The sequence below is a fragment of the Drosophila santomea genome, chromosome 3R (assembly GCF_016746245.2).
Source record: "Drosophila santomea strain STO CAGO 1482 chromosome 3R, Prin_Dsan_1.1, whole genome shotgun sequence".
Lineage (NCBI taxonomy): Eukaryota > Metazoa > Arthropoda > Insecta > Diptera > Drosophilidae > Drosophila > Drosophila santomea.
The window spans coordinates 10,430,001-10,455,654 of NC_053019.2; the positions used below are offsets into that span (position 1 = coordinate 10,430,001).

General features: G+C 42.6%; 1 protein-coding gene across 3 annotated transcripts in view; it reads right to left on the reverse strand.

Annotated features, from left to right (window-relative positions):
- The window catches only part of LOC120454510 (homeobox protein homothorax), a 107,726-nt gene that overhangs the window by 80,286 nt on the left and 1,786 nt on the right, over positions 1 to 25,654 (reverse strand). For all 3 annotated transcript variants that reach the window (XM_039639866.2, XM_039639865.2, XM_039639867.2), the window contains exons 2-5: positions 17,968 to 18,248; positions 15,501 to 15,642; positions 5,844 to 5,894; positions 3,650 to 3,700 (exon numbers count right to left, since the gene is read on the reverse strand). In XM_039639866.2, coding sequence (XP_039495800.1) covers positions 3,650 to 3,700; positions 5,844 to 5,894; positions 15,501 to 15,642; positions 17,968 to 18,248 — 525 coding nt within the window. The remainder of the gene's footprint in view (positions 1 to 3,649; positions 3,701 to 5,843; positions 5,895 to 15,500; positions 15,643 to 17,967; positions 18,249 to 25,654) is intronic.

Consider the following 25,654-nt stretch of genomic DNA (forward strand, 5'->3'; position numbering starts at 1 on the left):
CGGACATGGACTGCGGCATTGGCAGCAGTAGCGGCAGCAACCAGAGGGCGTTGCTTGTAAATGCCGACGCTCATTTGTACATCCTGTTAAGCAAAACTTTTCACAGCAGCAACATTGGCTTTTCCCGCCCGTTCAGCTCACCTCACCCCCTCCCTGGCAGCTTCCTCCGTTCGTTCTAATCTCGATGCAAATCGCTCCAATCTGCGCAGTGGTAATTCTCGATTTCCGCTCATAGATAGCTTCAACTATACGAGTATTCGCCTACCAGTATTCCCCCATCCAAAAGTGCACAGCAGAACACAGCCGTCTGTCTAACAAGTTTACTGTGCTCTCTCTGACATTTAAATGCGGTGCAATTAATTGTAGCACGTATTGCATAAGTGCCCCCATAATAGCTTATCAACGTTGCTCTTTAAGATCGAACCTCCTTAGCTCGAAGTTCAACGGAACTACTGCTTTGCTCATTTCTGAGTTAGGTTTCTGAGTTCCTTGATATATTTGTCTCAGCCAAAACGCATCAGTTGTCTTTCTGCTTCTCGCCAAAGCCAAAAGTACACAGCTGTCGATGGTGATGTTGCTGGTGTTTTTCAGCGAGAGATCCCGAAGCGATCTTGGCCAGGCCATCAAAACAAGGCCCCCAAATCGTTGCTGTTACTTTTGCTGTTGCTGTGGGTTCTGTTATGCCCCCATGCCGGCTTTAAGCCAAGCGATTCCGATTCCTATTCCGATTCCCCGACCCGATCCGATACGATACCCATGCCCCCCGCTGGCGGAGAAGCGTGTGCAACTGACCCAACGTGTTGTGTCCCAGTCTCCATCGCCGTCTCCATCTCCGTCTCCATCTCCGTCTCCGTCTGCGTTTGCCAGCTTGACTGTTTTGTCTGTTTGTCCCACTGTCCATCTGTCCATCAGTCGGTTTGTCCCACCGTCCCACTGTCTGTTTGTCAATTGCAATGCCTGCCTGCTTGATTTTTTCTCTGTATTTTATTTTGTATTTTTTTATTTGGCTTTTTTTCGCCTTTTGCATGTGACTCTGTGACGAGAATTGTCCGTGTGCTGTGGGGAGCTAAAAAGCTGGAGACTGGGAACTGGGTACTGGGTACCAAAGCCTGGAGCTCTGAGACTGAGAAACTCAGAAACTCTGAAACTGAGACTGCCAAACCAGTTTTTGACAGACACAAGTCTTGAAAACGTCTTTTTAACTGATTCTGTTCGCCGTTGTTGCTTTTATTGTTTTTAGCAGCGGCAACAAATATGCACAGATACAGATATACATTTACTCGCTCCCATATAGATGTTGTATGTTTTTTTCTGTATTTTTTCCACATTTTTTTTTTTGTTTTTGCAAGTCAACCCGCACATTTTATTTAAGTATATTTTGTATTTCATTGTAGCTGTGCTTTTTCTGCTTTTTTTCTCTCGTTTTGTTCTTTGCATTTATATATTTATTTTATACACCAAAAATCGACCGCTGCATTTTGTTGGCTGCATATAAATGAGTGTGCTTTTTATGCCTTATTTTTTTTTAGTTCAGTTCGGTTCGAATTCGATTTAACGTTTTTCAGTACAAGTTGCTACAGTTCTTTGTTGGTTTCGTGTGTGTCGCAAGCTGTGTGAGTGACAAATGACAAAACAAAAACCTGTCGTGGTCTCTCGGCCGCTGCTGTGATGTTGATAAAGATCTTGGCTGTTTTAGTTTTGTTTTTTTTTTTATTCTGCACGCTTGTTCTGGCTTTCTATACAGGGTGCAACAAATTGCAGCTGGCCAAGTGACTGACTGACTAACTTGGCTTACTGCACTAGTTTTGCGCTTTTGTTTGCTTTCGCGAGCTTAGAAAGCGTTTGGTGATTAGCCACTAATTGCACCTTGATTGACTCTTCTTCGTTCGATTCCTTTTCGCCGTCATTAGCCCATATAACCATGGTCTATGCTCTTGCCGCAAAAAGATGCCGCGCGTTGCGGCATTCCACAGCAAACGACTTTGGGTCAAGTGCAGGGCCAAGATAACGACTGCTTTATGGCCAGTAATCTTGCATCGGTCAGGTGGTTTATCTTAAAATCAGACTTCTAAATCGATTGTATCCATGTTCCTCGGATTTTAAACAATCGCCATTAATGATGTGCCAGCTCTTCACTCCACTCCACTCCACTCTAATATACAATATATTCCCTGAGCGTTTCGCCTTGTTCTGCTCCGGTCTTTTTCGGTTCGTGTAGAATGTTTTGCATAATTTCTTACTTAAGACTTAATTGAAAAAAAAAAGTGAAGAGCGACTTTCGGACGGGTTTGCTGGCCGGCTTAGCTCTCAGCCTCAGCCGCAGTCTCATTCTCAACCTGGCTTAAACTCCAGCTCTGGGCTTCGGCTTCGGCTTCAGTTTCGGTTTCGGTTTAGGTTTAGGTTCGCTCCACGCTTCGTTGCGCATTTGCCTAATTAATTTTCTCAGCACAGCAGCAGCAACAAATACAACAAATGAAATACAACAAAATACAGAAAAGAGGGGGCTAGCCGGCATTAATTACGACCACGTTTGAGGAACAACTTCCATTAAGTCACAGACTGGGAGACACGCACCCGAAGCCGCTTGCATATTATTTGAAATTAAAACAAATTAGGCAACCTGTAATTTTTCCATTTAGGCAATAAAGTGTCTAATAATCAAGTAGGTGTTGTGCCAGAGAACAGTGAACAGAGAACCCGCCCCCATTCAATTTACTTGGGAAAATAATTAATGTGACTGCGTTATCTAGGAATTATGCTAGAAAATCCGTGGGGGGGAAGTCCCTGCAGTCATCACACCTCATGTATCAACAACAAAAGAGATGCCGAAACCTGAATGCATTCCATTGTTTTCAGAAAAATTTGCCTTTTTTTGTCGTTTTCATTTTTTATCTTACGCATGAAACTGTAACCAACTACAGAAAACACCTGCCGCTGGCCAAATATTTGTGGTCTAGGCCCACATCCTGTGTTCCCCTTCTGCCCCGCAAACAAATATTTCACTTTGATTGGCAATTAATTCAATTTCAATTTTCAGCTGCATTTTTTTTTTGTTGCTGCCGCAATGGCTCCTTTAATTTAGACATTTTGCAAGTGTATTAGGCCAACTGCAGATATATACAGATATATATATATGTACATATATGTATATATTGTGGCCGCCTGCTGGGCAACTATACATGTGTCCCCTTGGCCACTTGGCCCCTTTTCACCCCTTTTCACCCCTTTTGCAACATGGCTCAATAAAATGTCAACACAAATGTTGGTAATTGAAATGCGCGCCCGTTGGCAACTATTTGCCTGCTTTTTTCGCCCCGCCGTTTTGGACCCGGTTTTATTTATGGGCCTGCCGGCTGGAGACTGTGTTTTTGGGTCCTGGATACCACGGTTCCTCGGTTCCTCGGTTCCTGGTTAAGCATTTTGGGTGGTCTTTTTGGGGCGTTGATAAATGATTGCCGACGACTGCGACTTGGCCCGGCTTGCCACTCTGGCTTTTTCAGTTAATTGCAATGACTAAACAAATGCTGCTTTTTCTGCCGCTTTGATGAGGTTGCATAAATGGGCTTTGATATTGAAGCTATGGCAATGTCTAAGCTGACTTAAGTGGTATGCTTAAAGTTAGAAATATTACTGCAAAATCGTTACTTACTTTTTCTAATTCTAAAAGGTGAAACCGAAGTACTTGTATTGCTTGCACCATCTGAAAGAAAACGAGAAGAAATTCAAATGTAGTAGGGTAAAATACAGAGAGTAAAATGCAGAGATTTAGATAAATCGCGATAGCAACTTTAAATAAACATTTTAATTTTGTTACACAAAACACTCGGGCACACTCAATCACACGCACACACACTCTCACAGAGGCATTGAAGTGATTGCTGGTGTGGCCAGACCGCTAATTAAAACATCAGTTTGACATTTGACATTTTTACGATGCTGCTAACTGCTGCTGTGTGGCCTGTTTGGTTTTGGTTATTGTTGCGGCTACTGCAGCCAGGAATTCCATTTTAACCCAAGACATGCCATAAACATTTTTATAGCAAGGGGTTTCTTTTATTTCTGCCTCTTCCTTTAAGTGAGTGTTACTAAATGCACTTTTAAATGTTCAAACACGATAGCGGATAAAGGGGCGGTGCACGCGGCGAGGGGGGAGTGGCAACCACAGAGTGGCATGCCAAAATGATTTATGGCCAAAGTACGCAGACGCAGACGCGAGCGGGCCAAAAGATAGACACACGGCCATGGCCAAGACGATCTATGCCCCTGCAAACGGGGGGGAAATGGCGGTTGGTGCTCGGGGGAAGGGGGGGTTTTTCAGTGATTTTGTACTACAACTAATAAACTAATCTGCAAGTGCATAAAATTAGGGCCACCAGAGGGAACTCCGCCGTGAGTGAGTGGGTAAGTGAGTGACACATTTACGACTGCCGGCAATTAAAATTAGTTTTGCCCATAATCTCTTTATACTCCGCCAGACTCTCGGCTCTCTGCACTATATATGTTCATACGTTCCTCTATATGTGCAGCATGCATCTGGATTTTTTTTTTAAATATTTTTTTTTATTTTTCCATCCGACTTTGGCTTAGCTGGTAGCCAATTGCATGGCTCGTTTTGCACTTTTTGCACGCGGCATTTCCGTCTTGATTTACATTCAGCTGGATGCTGCTGCTGCTGCTGCTGCTGCTGCCTCCGAAATGATCTCTTTTTGGTCCCCCCAACGTTTCCCGCACTTCCCAACTCTTGGCCATAAAATTGTTATGACTCTGTGGGCTGAGGAATGCCAGCAAAGAGATTTAAACCCAAAATATAGGGAGCAGGATCTGCTGGGGCTTACTCCTAACTTGGGTGGTTAGTCGATGTTTGCGGATGTGTTCAGCAAAGTTTGTTAAATGAATTTGGGTGTAAGCTCTACTTTAGATAACCCCAAACTCATCACCACTGACTCACTTCGTTGCCTCACTTCTTCTGGCTGTGGCTCATAAACGAGCTCCCCCTCTGAGTGTTCAAAATCTGGATGCCCTCTGGCAGACCCAAAACTGTAATCATAATGATCCTCGAAGATTTGAGCCCATCATGAGCGGCGATCATGATCATCGTCAAGGTTGTGCTGCTGACTGCTGGCTGCTGGCTGCTGGCATTTGCCTTGGATCGAGCCCCCCTTTTCTGCCCAAGATCGCGAATGCATATTCCACTGAAGCCAAGCCGTTGGCTCCATTGTTGTTACTTTTTGCATCTTTTTTTTGCATTTTTACTTTTTTGTGCTTTTTTTTTCCTTGCACACCCAAGGCTGGCTGGCAGGCAGGCAGCCCATTTAGAGAGTGCAAAAATGTCATATGCATCATTAAATCGTTCTGCTTCATATTGTCGTTCGCATGGGTTCGCTCGACGCTCGTCGCTCGACGTTCGACGCTCGACTCCCCTATATGCATGTCTATATGCCCCGATATCGCCCAGAGACTACTATATCCCCATTCCCCCGAGAGCAAGGCGAATAGCAAGAGCGAAAAGTATGGCAACGCTGTCCAATAAAATGACTAAACAACTCAGTTCGGTCTGACGAACAAATGCTCATAAATTGCGTTCGTTGGCTGTGGCTTTTGCTAAATTCACTGTGATTTATTCTAAATAAAAGAAAATTATTCAATTGTCGTCGTTGTTTTGGGTCAAGGTGATGCACACACACACTCACACACTCATACACAAGATCGCTTGGGGAAAGAGCAAAAAAAAAAAATAGCCATGATCTTTGGCTTTGGCAACTTGCTGCTAAGGAGGCTGTGCAACTTTGTTGCCAGCTTTGCTTTTTGTTTTTTTTTTTCTTTTTTTTTTTCATTGTACTTACCAGTGAGTCGACTTCGGGATCTGCGGTATAATAGGGTTTCTGTGATCTTATCTGCAAGGAGAAAGAATGAGAGGGACATGGTTAGTAGGTGTTAAGTTTACACAATGAAAAATAGTTCTTCTAAATTAACAACCATTTTAAATGATATTTATATAAATTCACAGGTTTTTCCCTCTGTACTGCAGACTTTGGCCAGCTGTCCTGTGCAGCGAGCACAGCTCTCTTTTAGTTGACTCTTTTTTGCCATTTTATGATGGCCTGATGGCCGATAAGCTCATGCCAAACCAAAATATTGTACACATTATAAAACTACAACAGCAACCATAAGCAAATCGGTTCCACGGCGAGCATGGGAAACGCAACATTTGTGCTCATCAGCTCATCAACGGACCCAAAGCCAAAGCCAAAAACCCAGACCCCAAACCTCATAGCCCATAGTCCATAGCACAGAGCCCAGAGACTGAAGAGGTGACGATGCGACTCGCTGTGACCATAAAAGAGATTCTCGCTTTTATAGCAATCCCGAACACACAGAGATATAAAAATAAACCACACACTTAGATAAAGATCACAAAGGCAATATCTGGCTAGATAAAATGCCACACAGACCGACCGAGAAGGTCATCAAAATGCTGTGCGAATTATTTGAAATCCGTTGTCGAACTGCGACTCATCGCTGGATTAGTTGGCTCTCACGGAACTGAGCCACAATATATGGCCAAGACGAGCTCGGGTCTTCAGTTTTCGGTCTTCAGTCGTTAGATAAACAGATATCGCCGACAAACACCCGCTGCGATATCTTATATAACGGTCGACGGACCTGACCTTGGCCACATGCGTATGTGTGGCTTGTGTTTTTGTGCAAAGTTGTTGCCGGCTGACCACCCAGCTACACATGTGCAACAAGGTTGCCCTGCAGGCGGGAGGTCCACCAGTTGGGTTTTACATTGTTCCGGGCATAAAAGACATGGCCCTGGAAGGAGCTACGTGCATTACGGATGATCTCCCATTGCGGATTGCCCATGAGCGGATTAGGGCATTATTGAAAATGTAAGCACATCAGGTGCAAGGCCACACTGATTGCGGAATATACTGCCTTGGTCACACTATGCACTTGGGATACTGTTAGCTATAAAGCTAGCTGTTCCTCACAATAGCTTTGTGTCTCCCACAGCTCCTGCAGTTGTGATCTTCCAGATACAACAAAACCCACACAGAATCGAGTCCGAGAGTTCGACTCCAGCGGTCCAAGGCAGTAACGGCAATTTGAAATCAACTGAGCCATGTGCAGCTAATAATTACACACTTTGCACACGGACGAGGCGAGGCGGGAAGGAGTTGGTAGACTTGTATCTCGATATGTGGGCACTTCCACACCATTGTACGAAATGGTCGTATGAGAAAAACGCCCCATTGTGAGTGCCATACCATACGATACCATACCATGCCATGTCATACTACACATTACATACAATAATAACAAACACAAAGCACGGCCATTGAAGAGTCGCGATCGAAAAATTGAGGGGGGCAAATGCGGGGAGCCAAGTTGCGTGTTGGGTATTTTGCAAAAGTGGTTGCCCGTTGGCTTTTATGTTGCATTTTCAAATGCTGGTTGGCTGATGTGGTGTTGCACACACACTCACACACACACACACGCGGGCGCACACACACTGGAGATACAGATAAAATGGGAACTCGCCAAACTGGTTTCGCTATGCAGGCTCGCGCTTTTGGCTTTAACTGATATGAAAAGCAGAAAAGCAGTCGGCCAAAGATGTTGGCCGGGCCTATATTGCACGCACTTTACCACCGGAGGTTGGTCTTTTTTTTTCTTTGGTTTTTGAACCAAACAAAAATAAAAAAATGGCTGCCCCAAAACCTTGAACACATCCGCGGTCCATCCTAATTGAAGTTATTCTTCGCCGAAAGTGGGAGACGAGAACGGTATGATTTTAAAAATATATAAATCATGCGGGCAACTAGTAAAATGCACAGCATGAGACAAGTCTATAAATACGCGCAATACGTTCGGCAGTTGGGGCGTGAAAATGAAATGGGAAATGGGAATAAAAACGAAATGATTTTCCCCAACTTTTCCCCAAAAACAGTTTTGTCAACATGCTGCTGCTGCTGCTGCTGCATTGCGTGGGCGTCTGCAGCTGACAATTTTGTATTTATAGTTCAGTTTTATTTCGAATCACTCTCAAATCGAGTCATTGCGGAAATCGTCACGCGCCTCGAAATAAAAAAAAAAAAAAACAGAAAAAAAATATAGAAAATAGAAAAGAAGCAAAATCGGAACCTGAGTGCCAAAAGCGAACCCCATTCGTAATCAGTTTCACATGAGCACCTCATAAATTTCTATTTTTGTTTTCCGTTGTTGATTTTTTATTTATTCACTTCATATTTTTTGCGACAACGGGCGAAAAGAAATCACTACTGTTTAGATACTGCTCTTCAAAGCGCCTTTTTTATGATGCCAATAAATGCAATTATACAACCGGCAAAAGGTTTACAATGTCGCGTCTCCAAATCGCTGGCCTCAAAGATACAACACACAGAAACAAAAAGAAAACAAAAACAGTAAAAAAACAAATCTTAAGTAAAATAAAATAAAAATCGAAACTCAGTTGGCGTAGGTGGTCATAAATTTCCCGCGCGCGCGATTATGGGGGGAATTTTGAAATCAGTACCATTTCATCAACCACGTGCTATCATCATACACCGTCATAAAAACTATATATATACAATGCGTTTCTATAGAACTATAGCTCAAATTATGATTCAATCAGGAAATTTCCTCGGCCAATTAACGGAAAGGCGAAAGGCGAAAGGCGAGACGCGAGGCAGAAAAGCGAAAACTGAGCAACTAAATCTGGGTTCGTAAAAGACATCATTCCATTCCAGCCGGACTATATTCGTTTTATAATGCCAATACACACGGTTGGGCGTTGGGCATGATTTTATGGCCAGGTCGCTTGGCTATAAAATCATTCCGAGCCAGCGAGGAGATAGCCCCGGACTACGGACAATACTACGGCCTGTTGGGTGTTTGGTGTTGGGTATACAATACTATATTTGCTGGTCTGCAGGCACTTGAGTAATGTGGTGGCTGGTGGCCATAAAGCCCCCCTCTTCCACTTCCAGCCAGAGTTTTTAGACCCGTGCCACCGGAGTGGGCGACTGGGCCATAAAGCAATTTATGCACCACCGCACCAGCGACTTTTGGAATCAGCGCACAGTAGCCAGCATTTTGAGTTGTCGCTGCCGTCAGAAGCCGCCTGTCGATCGCCATTGAGCCTCTGGGCCACTTGAGAAAAGAGTGCAGTGATAACAGTGATAGCCGTGATAACACGGCCCAATACCACGAAAAAGGGCCGGACAAAAAGATTCGCAAAAGGTAGAAAAAAAGAGCGGGAAAGGCCCAGCTAAAAAACAAGTCATTGTCTGAATGAAAAGCCAAAAGCCCGCCTTCTTATCTCCGCAAATTAACCAGGCCTATCGATAATAATATACTTTGTTAGATATGCTAATAAATATTTTCCCATTAATTAGGTGTAAACTCAAACCGCAAAGTTCAAAGTTCGACCTAGAACTGAGACTGCAACTACTAGCCCTGGAGAATCCAGCCCTATTATTAGTTGATCTAATTGCGGAGTTAAAAGTCAGCGGGGGATACGAAAAGCGAGGCGCCTAAATTGCAGCACGTAGCCGCATTTTATTATTTTCATTTCCATGTTGCGTGCCACGGCGCCAGCCGCATGCGGGTTTCCCTGCCCCCTTTCAACATTACTATAAACAAACAGCAAGAGCAACCTTTATATATATACTTTACTATATATGTTTGTATATATATTTGGGAAGGAGTTTGGCGACGCTGTGCGAGTGTCTGTTATCAAGATTTTTACTGTGGCCCCGGGGAAAACAAACCAAATTAAAGTAACCGCCGAAGAAGATGCAGATATGGCTGAGGGGCATTTTTCATAAACTCGGCTAAAAGATTCTGTCGGTTTGCATCGGGGAAATGAGTATCTCGTCTAGACCTGAACAAAAGTTGTGACCGCAAAACATACGAAGAACTATGTATCTTTGCTCAGTCACTGCGAAAATGCACTTACCTCGAACAGCGAACAAACTACCTCAAATCAAATGAAACTAGAGCCAACTCGAATCGAGACAAAACCATATCGGGTTTCTCACACCTACACAATGGGAAAATGAAAATGGAACCACGCTTAGGTGCCTAAAAGCTTGCTCAATAGCCAAAATGCAGTGGCTCAATGGTGGGGGAAAGTCAGCTTGGCAACTTCTAAAAAATATTTAAGTACAATAACTATGGTCGTAAATCACGCGCCAATCGAAATGCAAACTCAAAAGTTTCAATCAAACATTACTATTTAATACTATTTCAATAGCCCCCCTTCAAAAGCTTTGCGCGCCGCCCTTGTGCCGCAACCCACTCATAAAAATAACAATAATTTCGTTGTAATACAAAACCGAAATCCAGCAGGAAAAAAAGAGAACTTTATTTGCTTAGCCGATGACGATGATGTTGGACTTGTTTAATGTCGTTGATTACTTTTACCCGGCATCATCAACAAACAGAAACACAAATAGAGCAACAACATAGGCAAAGCGAATGCGTTGTCATAGTTGTAGTTGTTCCATATCTATATCTTTATAATGGGCGCACAATATCGGTAGTAAAACAGCCGCAATTGAGGTGACACAAGCAGCAACTAGAAACAAAACCAGAGACTCGGCGACCCCCACCAACTCACCAACTCACCAACTGCTTCTTCTTTTTATAGCCCCACAACCTCGTACCCCTCCATGAAAAAAAGTGAAGAGTAGAAAAGTGTGGGTCCCCGGGAGATACTCCACTTCAGATACTTCAGTTTACGACCCAAAGGTAAACTCACTGGGGCAGCTACCGCTCAGATACACTGCACTCGTACTCCTAACGCTCTTCGCTGTGGGCAAACACACACGGTAGGAAAATACAGAAACAGAAAGAGTGTCAATATTTGCATTGGCCAAGAGATTTCCCTGCTTACCTGAAAGCGTACCAAAAAATGCAAGAAAACAGTTGAATCTGGTAGAAAATCGTAGAAAATAGCAGAGTGCCAGAGATAATTGTTACGCTGCGCCCAAACATCCGGTCTTTGGCTGATAATCGTGATAATCGTAATAATCGTGATAATCGTAATAATCGTGCAAATAACCAGAAATCTTTTATACACACATTATCGGAGAAAGACGCTTGTTGGCCGACAAGTTCTCCTGTCAATTGTATCACAATTTGTCATTTTACAGCCGCTCGTTGTGCTTTGCTTTTTAATTGAGAACGTTTAGCAGACATCTCGTCTCGGGAGCCGGCGCTCATAAATCATTTTGGGTTAGCTTCTTCATGGGAGGGGGAGGTTGGGGCGTTTGGGGTTGGATTTTCCCCATAAGTAACGCCACATAAATAAAGGCGCAGCGAAAGAGTAAAATGTGAAATGTTTGTGAGAGATCGAGCGCTGTGGAAAATCATTTCCATATTCGTGAGGGCCAGATTCATATTGATCTTGGTATATCATTTGTGGCTCTATTTCGTATTTGTAGCTTCGCTTTGGCTCGGCTACATTTCGGATAGCGCAAATTGATGGTTCAGCCTAATGGGTTAACTCGCATCATGTATCCGACAGATACAGATACAGATACGCATTCCATGCGCTGGCATATATAGAGCTGTTAAAAAGGGTCAAACTACTGAACAAATATTGAAAGTCAGAGCAGCAGCAGCTCGAAAATGTTGCCATAATCCAAATACAAACTCCGAAATCGGAGAGAGACGGACATATGAGGGGAGATAGAGAGCGAGATATGCAGGCAGTTAACTAAATAATCACATTTAAAAGGCGCCAAGTGGTTCCATAAACAAATATTTGAGGGAATTGGGAACGCATCTTGTCTGCTGGCTGCTAGCTGCTAGCTGCTAATGGAAATGGATTGTGGCTCGTATGCAACTGTTAAGTAAATAATCTTGGAAAATCCACCCTGCGTTCGATTTCTCCCCCTTCTATTTTTCGGCGTCTGTGCCAAATCAATTCACGCTGTGCAATTGCGGCAATCACCATACAGAATGAAAGCAACGCAATTCCGAAAAATTAAAACTCCCCTTGATTTCGGTTCCTTGTTTTTGGTTTTTTGTGTTTTTTTTTTTTTTTTTTTTGGGTGAAACAGTTGCGCCTGCGCACTTTTGCTCATTTCGCAGTTTGGCCAAGAAATTAAATAAAAGCGAGATATAAATAAAAATAACAGAGGGAACCTTTTGTTCTGGCCAAGAAATTCAAAACCCGCTAAGGGTTGCGATCGCACAGAACGAAAAGAACAATGCTTTGATAATATATATAATATAGCTAGAAAGAGCGAGAGGGAGAGACAGAGGGAGAGGGTCGGTGAGCGAGGGAGAGGGCGAGATTAAAAAGGTACCAAATTCCAAATAAAAAGGTAAAGGTTTCTGTATTTCTTTTTTTTTTATCATTAAATGAACAAAACAACGGAGAGTCGAAGCAGGGAATATTGCACAAAAGAGATTAAGTTCCTTTTCTTTTCTTGGATTTTTCTTCTCGGTTTTTGGACCCCGAGAAACGCAAATGCGTAGTGGAGAATGGAGAAAGGAGAAGGCGACGACGGGACGAGCAGAGATATCTCTCCTACAGAGATCCCTCGGCAAAGTGAACATTCCAATGAGGCTGAGACTGAGACTCTGCGTTGCGGTGCTCCTGCTGACAATACACATACAACACAAATGCGAAGCGTAACCTTTCATACCTGATTATGAACCATCCTCCTTCGTTTCGGATGAAATCAGAAAATGCAATTTACGAAACAAAAAAGGACGGTAGGGGGAAACGGTGCAGGGGGACTGGGAAAAGGTAAGCTGGTAAATTGCCTTTTGTAGGGAAAACCCAGCCGTATTTGTGGATAGTACGGTACGGTATACCCGAAGAAAACCGAAAAGTCCCAAAAACATTGATTGGAATTAGGGCTTAACCTGTTCGGTTACGGTTAGAAGCCTGTTACCTGCTTTATGCGTTGTTGGCCAGCTTGAAATGTTGTGACAGTTGTTAGGCAGCCAGACAAATGTCAAGGACGGCCAACTAGAGGCACTTCATTAATCATCCCGGATCTTGCGATCTTGCGATCTGGCAATCATGCCCGCAACGTGTTGCACCATGCCACAAATCAACTCATCGCATGTCCAAACTATTAGCAAAATGTCAAGAAACGAGCTGATTTTCATTTTAAATTACATACTTTAAGTGGGAATCATATGAAATGATCTGCACACTCAGACGCGTCACCCTTTGTCTCATTTCGGGGATCCGCAACAAAGAAATGATCAGACAACGAACTTTTCGCTGTTCATTTTATGTATATATATATAATGTATCTGTATGGGCGCTTCTTATTCTGGCTCTTGTTGTGGTCTTTATTTTTTTGTTCATCATTTGCATCAGATGTTGCTGGTTTTAAAGAGAAATTATAAAGCGTTTCCTTAGCTGCATCATTAGCAGCGCCAACACCAAAAGTCGCCTAACTATGCCCGCCATCCGGAGGGGGATCTTCCGCGGGGAGAGATCGGTGGATATGGGGGATATATGTGGGCACTGGGATTTTGGGATGCTCTTCGAGATATTATAGGGAAAATATCACCCTGTTGCTGGCGTTGGCGTGGCGCATTTTACGCAGTTGCTTAGTCCAAATTAAAGTGAATATACTCGTACATATATATGTATAGCATAGCGGGAGAGTGCCAACGAAGAGATATATCTATGCAATCTATCTATATAAAATGCATCGGCATCGGCATCATCATCATCATCCTCATCATCAGGAGCAGATGCAGATGCTGAAGAAGCAACAACTGCGCCAACAGCAACTACGAGTAAAAAAGTGCCAATGTGCCGCCTTATTTTTAGCCCCTCTTCTGGGGCGACGCTCTTTTCTCCGCTGCTCGTTTGTTAAAATTCGATGGGCGAATGACATTTTTGAGTTATTTTTGTCAGTCCAACAACGACGAAAACAGGCAAGAGCTCGGCCAAAAACTACGAGTATACTGAAAACTCAACGGGGAGAAGACTCAGTCGGTCGACTGAACTGAGGAAACCAAGGAAACCAAGGAAACCGAGGAAAGCAAGAAAAACCGAGGCGAAAACCGAAATAAAAACGAAATGCAAGCGACAACTTAGTTGTTGACGTTCGGTTCGGTGAATGATCAACAAATGTCAACCGCGAGATGGGATCATTGCACATCGTTATGCTGAATCGAAAGATACTTTAACTTTTGCGTGATATACTGGACTTGTATGCAATATATAGAACCTTTAATTGTGGCATCCCAAAAAGTTCTAATAGTTAACACACTTTTCTTCATTTAATCGACTGTCAAGTTTTGCAGCTTGACTTGCTCATTGGCGTTGCCAGATCTTTCGAATACCTCAACGTTTTACTGACAATCTGACATAAGTCTATCAAAATCTCACCCAGCCAGCCAAAAAGCCGAAAAGCCAAAGACATTCGGACAGATCTTGATAAATGTGACTCGACTTTGAGGCGATGTTTCGAGTGTTGTTTTATGTTGTTCTCGCGGTTGCTGTTGTTCTTGTTGCTGCCCGTTTTATTGCCCATAGCAGGGGCCTGTCAAAATTCCAAATGGACCATAAATAAGAACATCATTTTTATAACATTCAACTGGGGGCGTCGCTGGTTGCATTTGTTGTTTGCCAAAAATGTCACCGAGCGTAGAATGGAGCCATAAGTTCTTGTTCCTGTTCTTGTTTTGGTTTGTTTGTTTCGCTTTCACTCGTTTTTGGCATCAACATTTGGACTCTGCGCGTCTACTGTTTCGTTTCTCAAATGCGATCTTCAATGAGTCATAAAAATAGCTGGCTAACGCAAATGGGGAGCAGGATGTGGAGCAGCATCAGCATCACCAGCAGTGGCAGCAGCGGCAGCTACTTGCAACATTATAATTTGTATGTTAAAACATCGTAAATTATCCAAATGTCAGTGTGTGGCAGCGCATCTTCAGGCGCGGTTTTATGAACTCTAAAAAGGGGGCGCTAAAGGGGGCGTGGATGCGGCCCGGAGGAGGAAGTGTCAAGTGTGGGCAGCGCCATTCTGAAGTCACATCGCATATTTGTGACATATGGCAGCAAGACATTGTTGATCTTGCTGCGGGATGGGATGTGGGATTTGGGATGTGGCTGCCGCATCGTAGATGTTGCTCTTGTCAGCGGGGACTGTAATTAAGTGCAGACTGCCCCGCTCATTGAGACCGGAGAGCAGAATCGGATGGTATGGTATGGAATGGATGGGAATCGATCCTCGACGATCCCGATCCCGCTGCCGATGCCGCTCCTCGGGGCAATGTAATCCGATCATTTAGCGGCTTGCTTCGTTAAGTTCGTGTGCCGCGATTTGGCTGTTGTTTTTAGTTTTATTTTCATTTTCATTTATATTTATTTAGTGGCCACATGTGGGCCATGTGTTCCCAACCCAGGCCATCGCAGACCAACCCGATGCCATGCCATCCCCATTCCCATCCGAAAGAGTCGTCTCCAATTACCGAATGGAAACGAAAGCTGGGCCCATTATTCTTACCTGTTTACTGAACATTGCAATATCCTCGTTGAACGATTCCGACGAACAGACATCGCCACCTTGAACCCCGGGCTCCCTCGGCGTACATGTGGCCAATTCGCACTTCTCGAAGATCAGCGCCAAAAGCGGGAATAGCGGATGTCTGCAATGGAAAATGGCACAATAAATACATCGTACATAATACATAATACATTATACATAACACATAATACATCAGTTGGTCAAATTTCAGGACACTTCCTGCCCTACAAAATGCAAATGAGCAGCTGTCTCTCGATCTCTATCTATATACATATATCGGTTGCTCTGGCCAAGTGTGAATCTTAAAAGTGGCAATAAATAAAGATTAGCTGACGAATGAACTAGCACTTCAAGCATATATAATTGGATAATATATATATTATTCACCTCACTAATCAACAATTACTAGTGCATTTCATTTTTAGCTACTAACTATTTTCATTGCTGCTGCTTCAGAGTATCGACTTAAAAACCCAGGACATTTCCTGTCCAGCTAAATGCAAATGAGCAGCTGCTTTTCCCATCTGCATCTGTGTTTGTTTCTATATCTGTTTTTGTATCTGTATCTTAGCCTTTATACACACATAAGTAATCCCCCTCTTCATGCTGACGGATTAGTTCAACAACTCAACATGATTTGACCATTTTTTGTTCCATTTCCACTCGCCGAGCAGTTTTCCCCTGACCAATTTCTCAATTTCTGTACAAATTGCACCTGAACAAAATTAGGCGGGACCCTTCTGACCAGAAAAGAACCCATTAGATGGCACAAAAAAGGAAAAGAGACCGGACCGAAAAGTAGGGGGTGTCGACCTGCGCTTAACAAACTATTAATAAGAGTCCGAGTCCGAGTCCGAGTCCGGAGTTTCCAGCCTTTTACAGTTGAGTGCGTTTTTGGTCTGGGATCAGGAGCAGTACAAAAACCAAAAAAAAAAAAAAAAAAAAAGAACGAAACCAAACGAAATGAAAAAGGCTAAAATGAAACCGCCTGACACTCATTTACGATGACCAGGCAAAAAGAGCAGCTGAAGCTTGGCTGCCAAGAAGGTGTTAAGCGGAGAGCTCTTTTCCTTTGTCTTGCCTTTTCCACAATTTCAATTTTTCAATTTGAATTCGGGAATAAGGTGCCAAAAAACAGAAAAAAATAATAATAATAATAATCATAATGGCAGGTGCTCAATGAAGTCATAATCATCATCATCGTGTTTAAACAGTCACTCGAGACAGGGACAATCATCAAACAGTCGTCAAACATAAGTCATTCATGAAATTCCCTTTCAAAGCAAATATTTGCACAAAAAATATATACTCGTATATGTTATGTATGTGCAGTCAAAAAAACTGGGCAAACAAGCATTTCAGGCACTCAGACAGCTGGCAAAGCAGTTGCAACACATGAAAATTGCCAGGACACGCAATGACACAAAAACGATCGTACGAGATAGGGTTAGAAGTAAAAAACGCCTTTAAAACTATGTATAAAAACCCGAGAACTGAGAAAGACACAAAAACCAAATGGAGAAGAGACCACAATTTTGGCAAATTAACACCCGAACCGCAAAGAGAGAAACTGCACCTCATTTTTGATGGACGGATGGATGGTTGGTTGGGTCTTAGTTTTCGGACTCTTTGCGGACTCCCTAATGCCTAAGCACGTTCATGTTCCGTGTCCGTCACTAAACACCTGACACACCCCCCAGATACCGTGGAATTGGAAAACGGACATTTCTCTGTTCGAGTTTCGCCCGCAGAGGCAAACCCATAATTTTGTACTTTGCGCAAAACGCAAGAGGATCACGCCCCTTTCTCCCTCTCTCTCTCTCTGTCGCTCTATCTTCCTCTCTTTCTATCTCTCTCTATCGCTTGAGAAAAGGATCCTTTCTTCATGGTTTTTTTTTCCTGTTTGGCGAAGTTACGCGTGCGCAGAGGCGAAAACAGGTGGCAAATTGGGCTGGGTCACTGCGAACATGCCAAAGATTATAAATCGATAAAGAGCGGCATATTGATTGGAAGTGATTGGTTACTTGGGCTTCTTTGATCGATATCCAACTGATTGTGGATGAGTGGGCTGGACTTGATCCTAATGAAATGGAATTAAACGTTTATTACGGCATTCAATTAATCCTGCGAGCAATAAAATTAAATAGTTCTATAAAAATCGCACCTCAAAGTGTAATTTCAGCTAATATATACTAAAGACTTGGAGTGCTCAGCAACTATATTACTCGGTGCTTGATCAATAACAACTTGACAGATACTTTTCTAGGTCCACATTTCCCACATTCCTCATTCCCGCACTTGAGCCCCAATCTGAATCTGAACTAAATTCGACGACTGGCATCAAGATCATCTGGGGTCACTCGAGCAGAGTTGCCACCTCTGCCAAAAGTGGAAGGCGGCGTACCGAATTCCATTAGTTTACACACTACACTATACGTATACTCACTCATAAATCGCATCCTTATCACGTTTGTGTACTTCGGGTATTGCGCCCATTAGGTGATTACCGACCGGCGATACATGACTAGGTGTTCCATGACCCCCGGCCCCCGAATGGTAGCCGTGCATGCCCACTGTGGCCGCCGCCGCCGCTGCGTGCGTCATGTGCGGAGAGTGGTGCGAGGGGAGGCCCTGCAGTCCGGGCGGCCGGTGACCGGCGTGTGGATCGTACATGGCCGCTGCTGCGGCTCCGGAGTCCATGCCGTAGCCGTGTAGGCCATCGTCGTACTGTGGGGATGAGATGGGAGCGGAATGGTCAATTAGAGGGTGTTTCAATAGCAGATGTGCTTAAAAAGCATCTTTACTACTTCTTGTTATAAACAAATTATTTGTTATTGAACTTAATGTAGTCCGGAGAGTGTTGTTATCATTCATTTGTACCAAATATAGTATGTAATAGTCGAGTAATAGTCGAGTCTACTGCTGACTCGTTTCTCTGAGTGCAGCCAAATTAGCGGCGACATGAAATCGTTTTTAAGCGCACATATTTAAATACATTTTCTAAATTAAACCTCGAAAAAGGAGAAGAACAACACGATACCCAAAAGAAAAAAATAAAAACAGAAGACAAACGCACCAAAATCCGACGACCTTGTGATTACTTTGCCGCTGCTTCGACATTATATGGACGTATACTCATCGCACATTTGGCAACCCATACAGATGTATCTATACATTTCGGTTACCTTACTTTTGTCTTTCGACGTTTTTTGCATATTAATTAAGCGCCAAAAGCAGCAGACAATTTTGAATATTATCAGTTAATCTGGCCAGGCATTTTCGAGTGTGTGTGTGTGTTTGTGTGTTTGTTTGTTGCTTGTTCTCTATCTATCTTTAAGTTGTACAACGTTTTGTGGAGCCGCGCAATTGCAAACAGGTTTGGTGCAACTACAAAATAATAATAACACCAAACAACTGAGAAATGATTTTTCTTATATGTACATATATACGTACATATATGTATGTGGGTACTTTTTCTCCTTCTTTTTAACAAAAGTTCAACGCGGTGTGTGAGATTTTTATCATTTGTACTCAAGTGGCGTCCGTCGGCTGAAGATACACTTCGCCTCTCCGTTTCACACTGCATAATTTGAGGGAACACGAAGAAGTTGACAAAAGATTTTTGTGCAGCGACAAGAGATGGCCCCCCTTTCGCACCCCCTCCCCCACCATTCCGAACAAGTTGAGGTTGATTTTTTATCAGCCTGGAAAAATCTTTGACACTAAATGAGCAATTGACTTGCCGTTGAGAGAGGAGTTTTGAAGTGCAAAAGCGGTGGGTGGGGTTGGCTTGTTTGCGGAAAATGTCAAGGATCTGCAGCTGTTGGTGGGGAAGAAGAAGTATCTTTGTATCTATACTTTGAACTAGTGCAACGCGTCATAAGAGCAGCTGGCTTTGCAGGTGGCTTTGAATAAGAAGGCATAAGAATCGAGTAAGGAGCACAAAATAAGCTTCTGCAAACGCTTCTGACGATTGTCAACCTTTGAGGTTGTGGCAATCCTTGAGATACAAACCAGAGATTAGTTTAGTGAGGCGGTCGTGCTGCCTCCGTTTTTGCTCTTGCCTGCTGTGTGCACATGCACGAGATACAAACTCATAGATACTACTATGCCCACTACAGCATAAGATACCCAGCAACTTGTCCGGGTTTAGTCGCTTTAGTTCGTTTTGGCCTGGCTTTTTCGGTTTTTCGCGCTGGGGTTCAGTTCATGGCTGTTAAACTATAAAGTTGTTATGCTAATTTTAGTGTTGGTGGCAACCGAATGCTGCTCTTTTTTCTTTTTTCTTTTTGCTTGATTTTTTTCCTTTTTAACCGTTTCGATTTCTTGGCGTTCGTTTCTTGGCTCGTTTAGAAATGAGGAAATTGTGGAGCAACAAAGAGATCTTGAAAATTACCACAATTTGTACTTGTACATAAGTAATGTGGGAATTTGAGCCGCCGCCGCCAAGAAGAGGAGCTCAAAATAACACAAATACAATGAGGAGTAAAAATCGAACAGGCAAATACACTTAGGTCCATAGTTTTCTTTTTGTTTTTTGGTTTTTTTTTTGTGTTGGGCTACAACTCCCCGATCCATTTGGGCCAACTTTGATTGATGATCTCTGATGGCCGGGTTTCTGTCTCCCTATCTCACTGGCTGTCCCTGTATTTTTCACCATTTTTCTCTGTTGTCTAGTGACCGAGCCGTTGACCTTGTTGAATGGAAAAGCTCTTGGCCAGCCGGATCAATATAAGCCAACCAACCACCAAACACACAGTCGAGGCCCATGGTCTGATTTTGACAAGTTCAGCGTCGAAAATCCTTCAAAAATTTATGACGCCCCCCATGGCAGCCACAAAAACAACAACAACAAGAACTACAACAACAGAAGTGGGCACAAATTTGGGTGGTGGTGCTCCAAACTGTCAGTGACAGGCGCTGAAGGAGCTACGATTTTGTTTTTATTTCTTGTTGTATTTCTATATATATTTGTGGAGCAGCCTTTTTTTTTTTGGGGAGTTTTCCTGCGTTTTCCGGCTCTTGTCCCACTTGCTGCCTGTCTGTCTGTTTGTTTGTTTGTTGGTTTGTTGGGCCGTGTGTGCCGGTTCTTGGTATGTTTTTGTCGTGTTTGGGCCACATTAAGTCATTGCTGAAAGCCAGCCTACGACCAACTGAACAGCAACAACTCAATTGGACTCTTTAGGCAGAGCTTTAATATGCAGATTTTTCCTCTCAGCCGGCAATCCTAACTTAAACTATTGCTCTACCTAACAGGCAAAAACTTTAGCTTAGTTTGGTTGAAGAATGTCAGGAAATATTGGATTGGGAAAATCTGCAAATCGAATTCTATAAGAAGGGGAGAAATAACAAACTCTCACTCCAAATATCTGCGAATCAAATTAGAAATCTAGGCTTGAACCGTAAAGCTTAAAGCCGAAAGTCTAAAATGGAGTTACCAAAGCCTGCGTGAACTTGAAACTGTTGCAAACGTTGCACAAACAAAAACGCAGAGAGGAACCGGAAATAGCCGCGCAGCAAGGACATTTTGCGTATGTGTGTGTGTCTATGGGGGGATATGCTAAAAACGGGCTTAAATGGGAGGTTGGGCTTTATCTAGCAGCGCCTAAAACTGACCAAAAACCAGACGCCAGTGGCAGAAGAGTTATGACTGCAAAAATGCGGCCAGACCGAAAATGCGAGACAGAGATGGCCAAATAGGTGGGCATGTGGCCATGTGTGTGTGTGCGGTGCGCTGGTGTTTTGGCCAAAATGGTGACAATGGCCGCCATTATACATAGTCATATAGCCATATCGACCACCCACTTTCCCCGCATAAGGCCACCAATATGTTTGTTGCACAAGCGACTTCGTTTATCGATTTCTTGCGTACCCCCAACACTTTTGCTTTTCGCCCTTTCTATCTATTGGATTTTTTCGTGGATTTCGTATTTTCATAGCCCAAATAAAAAAGCCGAAAAACCTTCTTAATTGCGCTGGCGCAGTCGAAGGCCTAATCAAAATTAATTGTTTATCATGTTGTATTTGAATTTCTTTCCATTTCTCTCTATATAGAATTCTTCCCCTTTTTCTGGGACGACTTCAACTTTAGCTTTGCTTAATTAGCAGACGAGCCGCTGGTTGTAGGTGTGTCCCGCTGCCACGCCCCCTGCGCCCAACGCCCGTCGCCCGTCGCCCGTCGCCCGTCGCCCGACGGACAAAGTCACGCCCAGCCTTTTTTCGGGCGGCCTCAAAAGTTTTATTTGGTGTTAGACAATTAATTTTTGTTGCGTGCCTGGGTGTTATTTTAATTTACAGTTGCAGCACTGCCGAGTAGCAAAAAAAAATTCGAAAACACGCTTCATCCTAGGCGATATTATTAACTTTTATTGCTTATAATAACAATATTATCGAGCAGGCCAACATCAAACGTTGACAAGCATCGAAAACGTGTGCTAATTTTTTTTTCGCCCTCCATTTAATTTATGTCGAAAAACAAATACTTAATACACGCAAAAAAAATAATAGCACTGAAATATATGCATAAAATTAAAGCAGGAAAATTAGATGCTCGGTAGCCGAATTGAAAGCGAGCAGCGGCGGAAAAAAAGAATATATGAATACTTTGGCGTTTTAACATTTATCAAAAATCAACAACAAATGACGTCAGTCTGTGGCATTTATTAAATTAAAATGAGCCCCAAACTCGCAGACACAAAAAACTGGCAGATGATTAACAAAAAGCCAACAAAGCGCGGCCAATAGCAACAAAAAGTTTGTCCAAAAAGGTAAATTTAAATTTCGTGTGTTCGGAAAACACAAGCAAAACACATACAAATATCGAATCAGAAATAAATCGAAAGAAAAGAAATTTTGAAAATATTTTTAGCAGCTTTCTGGGAATTTAACGCTTAAATCGCATCGAAAGCGAAGACAATTTAATGGCCGAAATTTAAGGAAAATGTTTGAAATTTAAATTGACGGAAAATGGCGGAAAAGGCGGCAAGGCAAGCAAATTAAAAATATTGCATTTAAATGGATTTAAACGAATACGTTTCGGGTTAATTGAAAATATTATATTTATACAAGTTGAACAAAATACACACTAAGTAATCGTTTTATTGGCCTAAATGACTATCTGATTCCCGCTTCTCGGCCATTTAATTAAATTGCTGGGACACAAGGACTTGGCCAACTTTGCTAACAAAATTTCGGGCGCCAAGAAACAAAAGTCTTTGGAGTTTGGCATTTTTGTCGGGGCCAAAAGTTACTCAAAAATACGAAAATAAATTGCGTGCTGATGGCTCATTTAATTTAATGAGCGGCGTGCAACTTGTCTAAATGATTTTTCCTCTACTTTACAACACATTTTTTCTTCACATTTTCGTCTGTACACTTTTTCCGTTTCAGACCCTCAGTCATTTTTTGTTTCTTGCCTTTGTATAGTTGGAGAGATGGATATCCCCGAGAAAAGAGTTCACGACGAACAAAAACAGTAATTCCATTTTATTCGATGAATATTAGCAAAACACTTTGACTTAATGTTTGGGGAAATTACCGCAAGCGAAAACAGGCAGCGATATTTAAAAAACTTTTAAGCGTAAATGCAAGAAGAAATGAAACTAATGAAAACACTTTCAACGGCAGCCAGCGACCTCGTCAAACTTGGCAACTATGTGTGCTGGTAGTAAGCCAGAGAGCGAAAAAAGCCAGCAAAAAATAACTAAAATAATAATACTACTCTACTCTATAGGCTATAGCAACAAAAAGTAAAAAAACCAAAAAGGCAACAACTATATAGCACCAGCAGGCACCGACCCAAGAATCAGGCACGCAATTTGATCATTAAACATGAAGCTCTTTAGCACACGAAAAACAACATCGGTGGAAAGTGGGAGAAGTGGAGGCCCCATATAGAGTGCCATGACCCCCCTGGGCCCCCTTCGCCTTCGCACCCCTTGCAGAAATATGCATATGTAATTTGTTTATAAATATTCCTCTCAGCCTGACGCTTCCTACTCGCTCAATTTCGCTGGCATGTGAAGCGTCTGCCGGGCGGATTCTCAACCGAAAGCCAAGATGTATCTGAAATCTCCAGATAAACGGGGGAATGGTGGGGAGGTGGAAGGGTGGAAGGGGAGCTCTCCTCTGCTGGAGCCCATGAGTCATGCGGGGAAGCTGGGAAGACTGGAGAATTGCCCACTTAATTAGAAAAGAATTCGCGACGAAGGTTGATCGCTGCCAAAGATTAACCTTCTGCAAATATGATAAGCAGCAGTGGGGAAAAAATGTTACTTATACCAAGGTGACGAATATTATTTTCCAGCAGATAAGTAATAAATAGGAAAGGCCAATTTATTTGCTATTAATAGAATGGCTTCAGAAGTTGCTGAGAAATCTACATTGCGCCCATTTCAGCGAAGTATATATACAGTAAATGATAACTAATTTCCGTTGCCAGCACATTTTGGAACTAAAAATTTCATCGAAGTAAGTATGAAAAGTATTTTTTCCTGGCAAAAATTGCTTGTAGTTTCCAGCTAAGTCGAATTCCGAATGTTTCCATCAACTTTGGCAAATGCTGCTGGCCACCAAAGTAAACCACAGAATCGACTGTGGCATTTTCCGCTGCTCCGCTCGCCTTGATCTTTTCTTTTTCTATTTTGATTTTGATTTGGTTTTGATTTTTCATTTTATTTTCTAAAAGTCTAAAGCGAACGAGAAATACTACAGAAAAAAATAGGCGAACAAACGCAGTGGGAGAGTCGAGCACACGATAGACGAATTATATTTTATGCCACAAATTACGCTGCGGTTAACCTTTAAATTAAAATAACACCAAAACAATTTTTGTGCTGCATTTCGCAGGCGTTTGAAATGGCACACGAACTGAAAAATGGTGGGAAAACTGGGGGGAGGCGCTGGGGGGAATTGTGCAGCAGCTGCAATGCACATTTTTATACAAATACAAATTGCAATTGCACATTTTTTTGTGCACATTTTACACGGCCTCTCTTTTTTTTGCTCCTATGCTGGCTTTGCTCTCCGTTTCGATGGCATAAAATAATCAAATTAAATATATATAAAAATGCATGTGCAGTTGGGGGTTAAGGGTTGGGAGAAGAACCCGCGAAAATTGCTTCCCGCCATTTTTCGCAAATTATAGCAGCGCAAAGTCATGGAAAATGGTACAAATAAAATTGTAAATAATAAAACCGCGAAGCGGCAGAAACTGAATGGATCGCTTTTGGGCCGCTGGCAATGTGCAAAATGTGCAATAAAATTATATGCATCAAATGCACACAAGCAGCCAAACAGACAGAATACCCGCACATATATATACATACATATATGTATATATGTATATCTTTCGCCCCGAGTCGAAAAATTCATTTGATGGAATTGAAATGGCGCGATTCGGGAAAAGAGCCGCAGGAGAATTACGAAAAAGGGGATTCAAAGAGGTAAATTCGGCACAGAATCGGGTATTAAACCACAGGCGTAAATTTATTCGCCAGTAACGCAGCGCACTCGAAATTCCCGCGGGCGTTTTTCTTTTTTCTTTTTCCGTTTTTCCCATTTCCATTTTATTTTTTAATGCTCCCAAAGAGCAAGGCCCACCTTTTGGTAACACACACACACTTGCTAATTGGTAGCACACACACTGGCCAAGAGCCATGTTTGAGGTCTCTTTGCTCCGTTAAATAAAAATCAAGTTCACTTCGCATGTCCATGATAATCAATTGATAAAGTCTAACTGCGATTTGGTAATAATATTTTTTTTTTTCAAGTGCGGGAGGGCGGACACTGCCGGTCACCTGATTAGCATATAATTTACGATCCAGATGGATTGTAAAAATTATTACTCCGTTTAAAAAGCGAGGCGAGAATTTATGCCTTATAAACGTGATGGAAAATGGTGGAAACATCGCTGGCTGTTCAGCGGGGGGCTTTCTGGAGGTGAAGGTCCCAGCCATGTTTATAGAAAATCTAATCAACTATGCTGGTGCGAAAATGTGAAGTCTTGTGGAGCAGTTTACAATTTTACTGACCTCTGACCGCATTAAGAAATTTTTTAAATATTTTTTAAGTTATTCAGTTGTTCTATGTCATATAGTATCTATCACTTTTTCGGTGATCTTTGAATTCGAGCA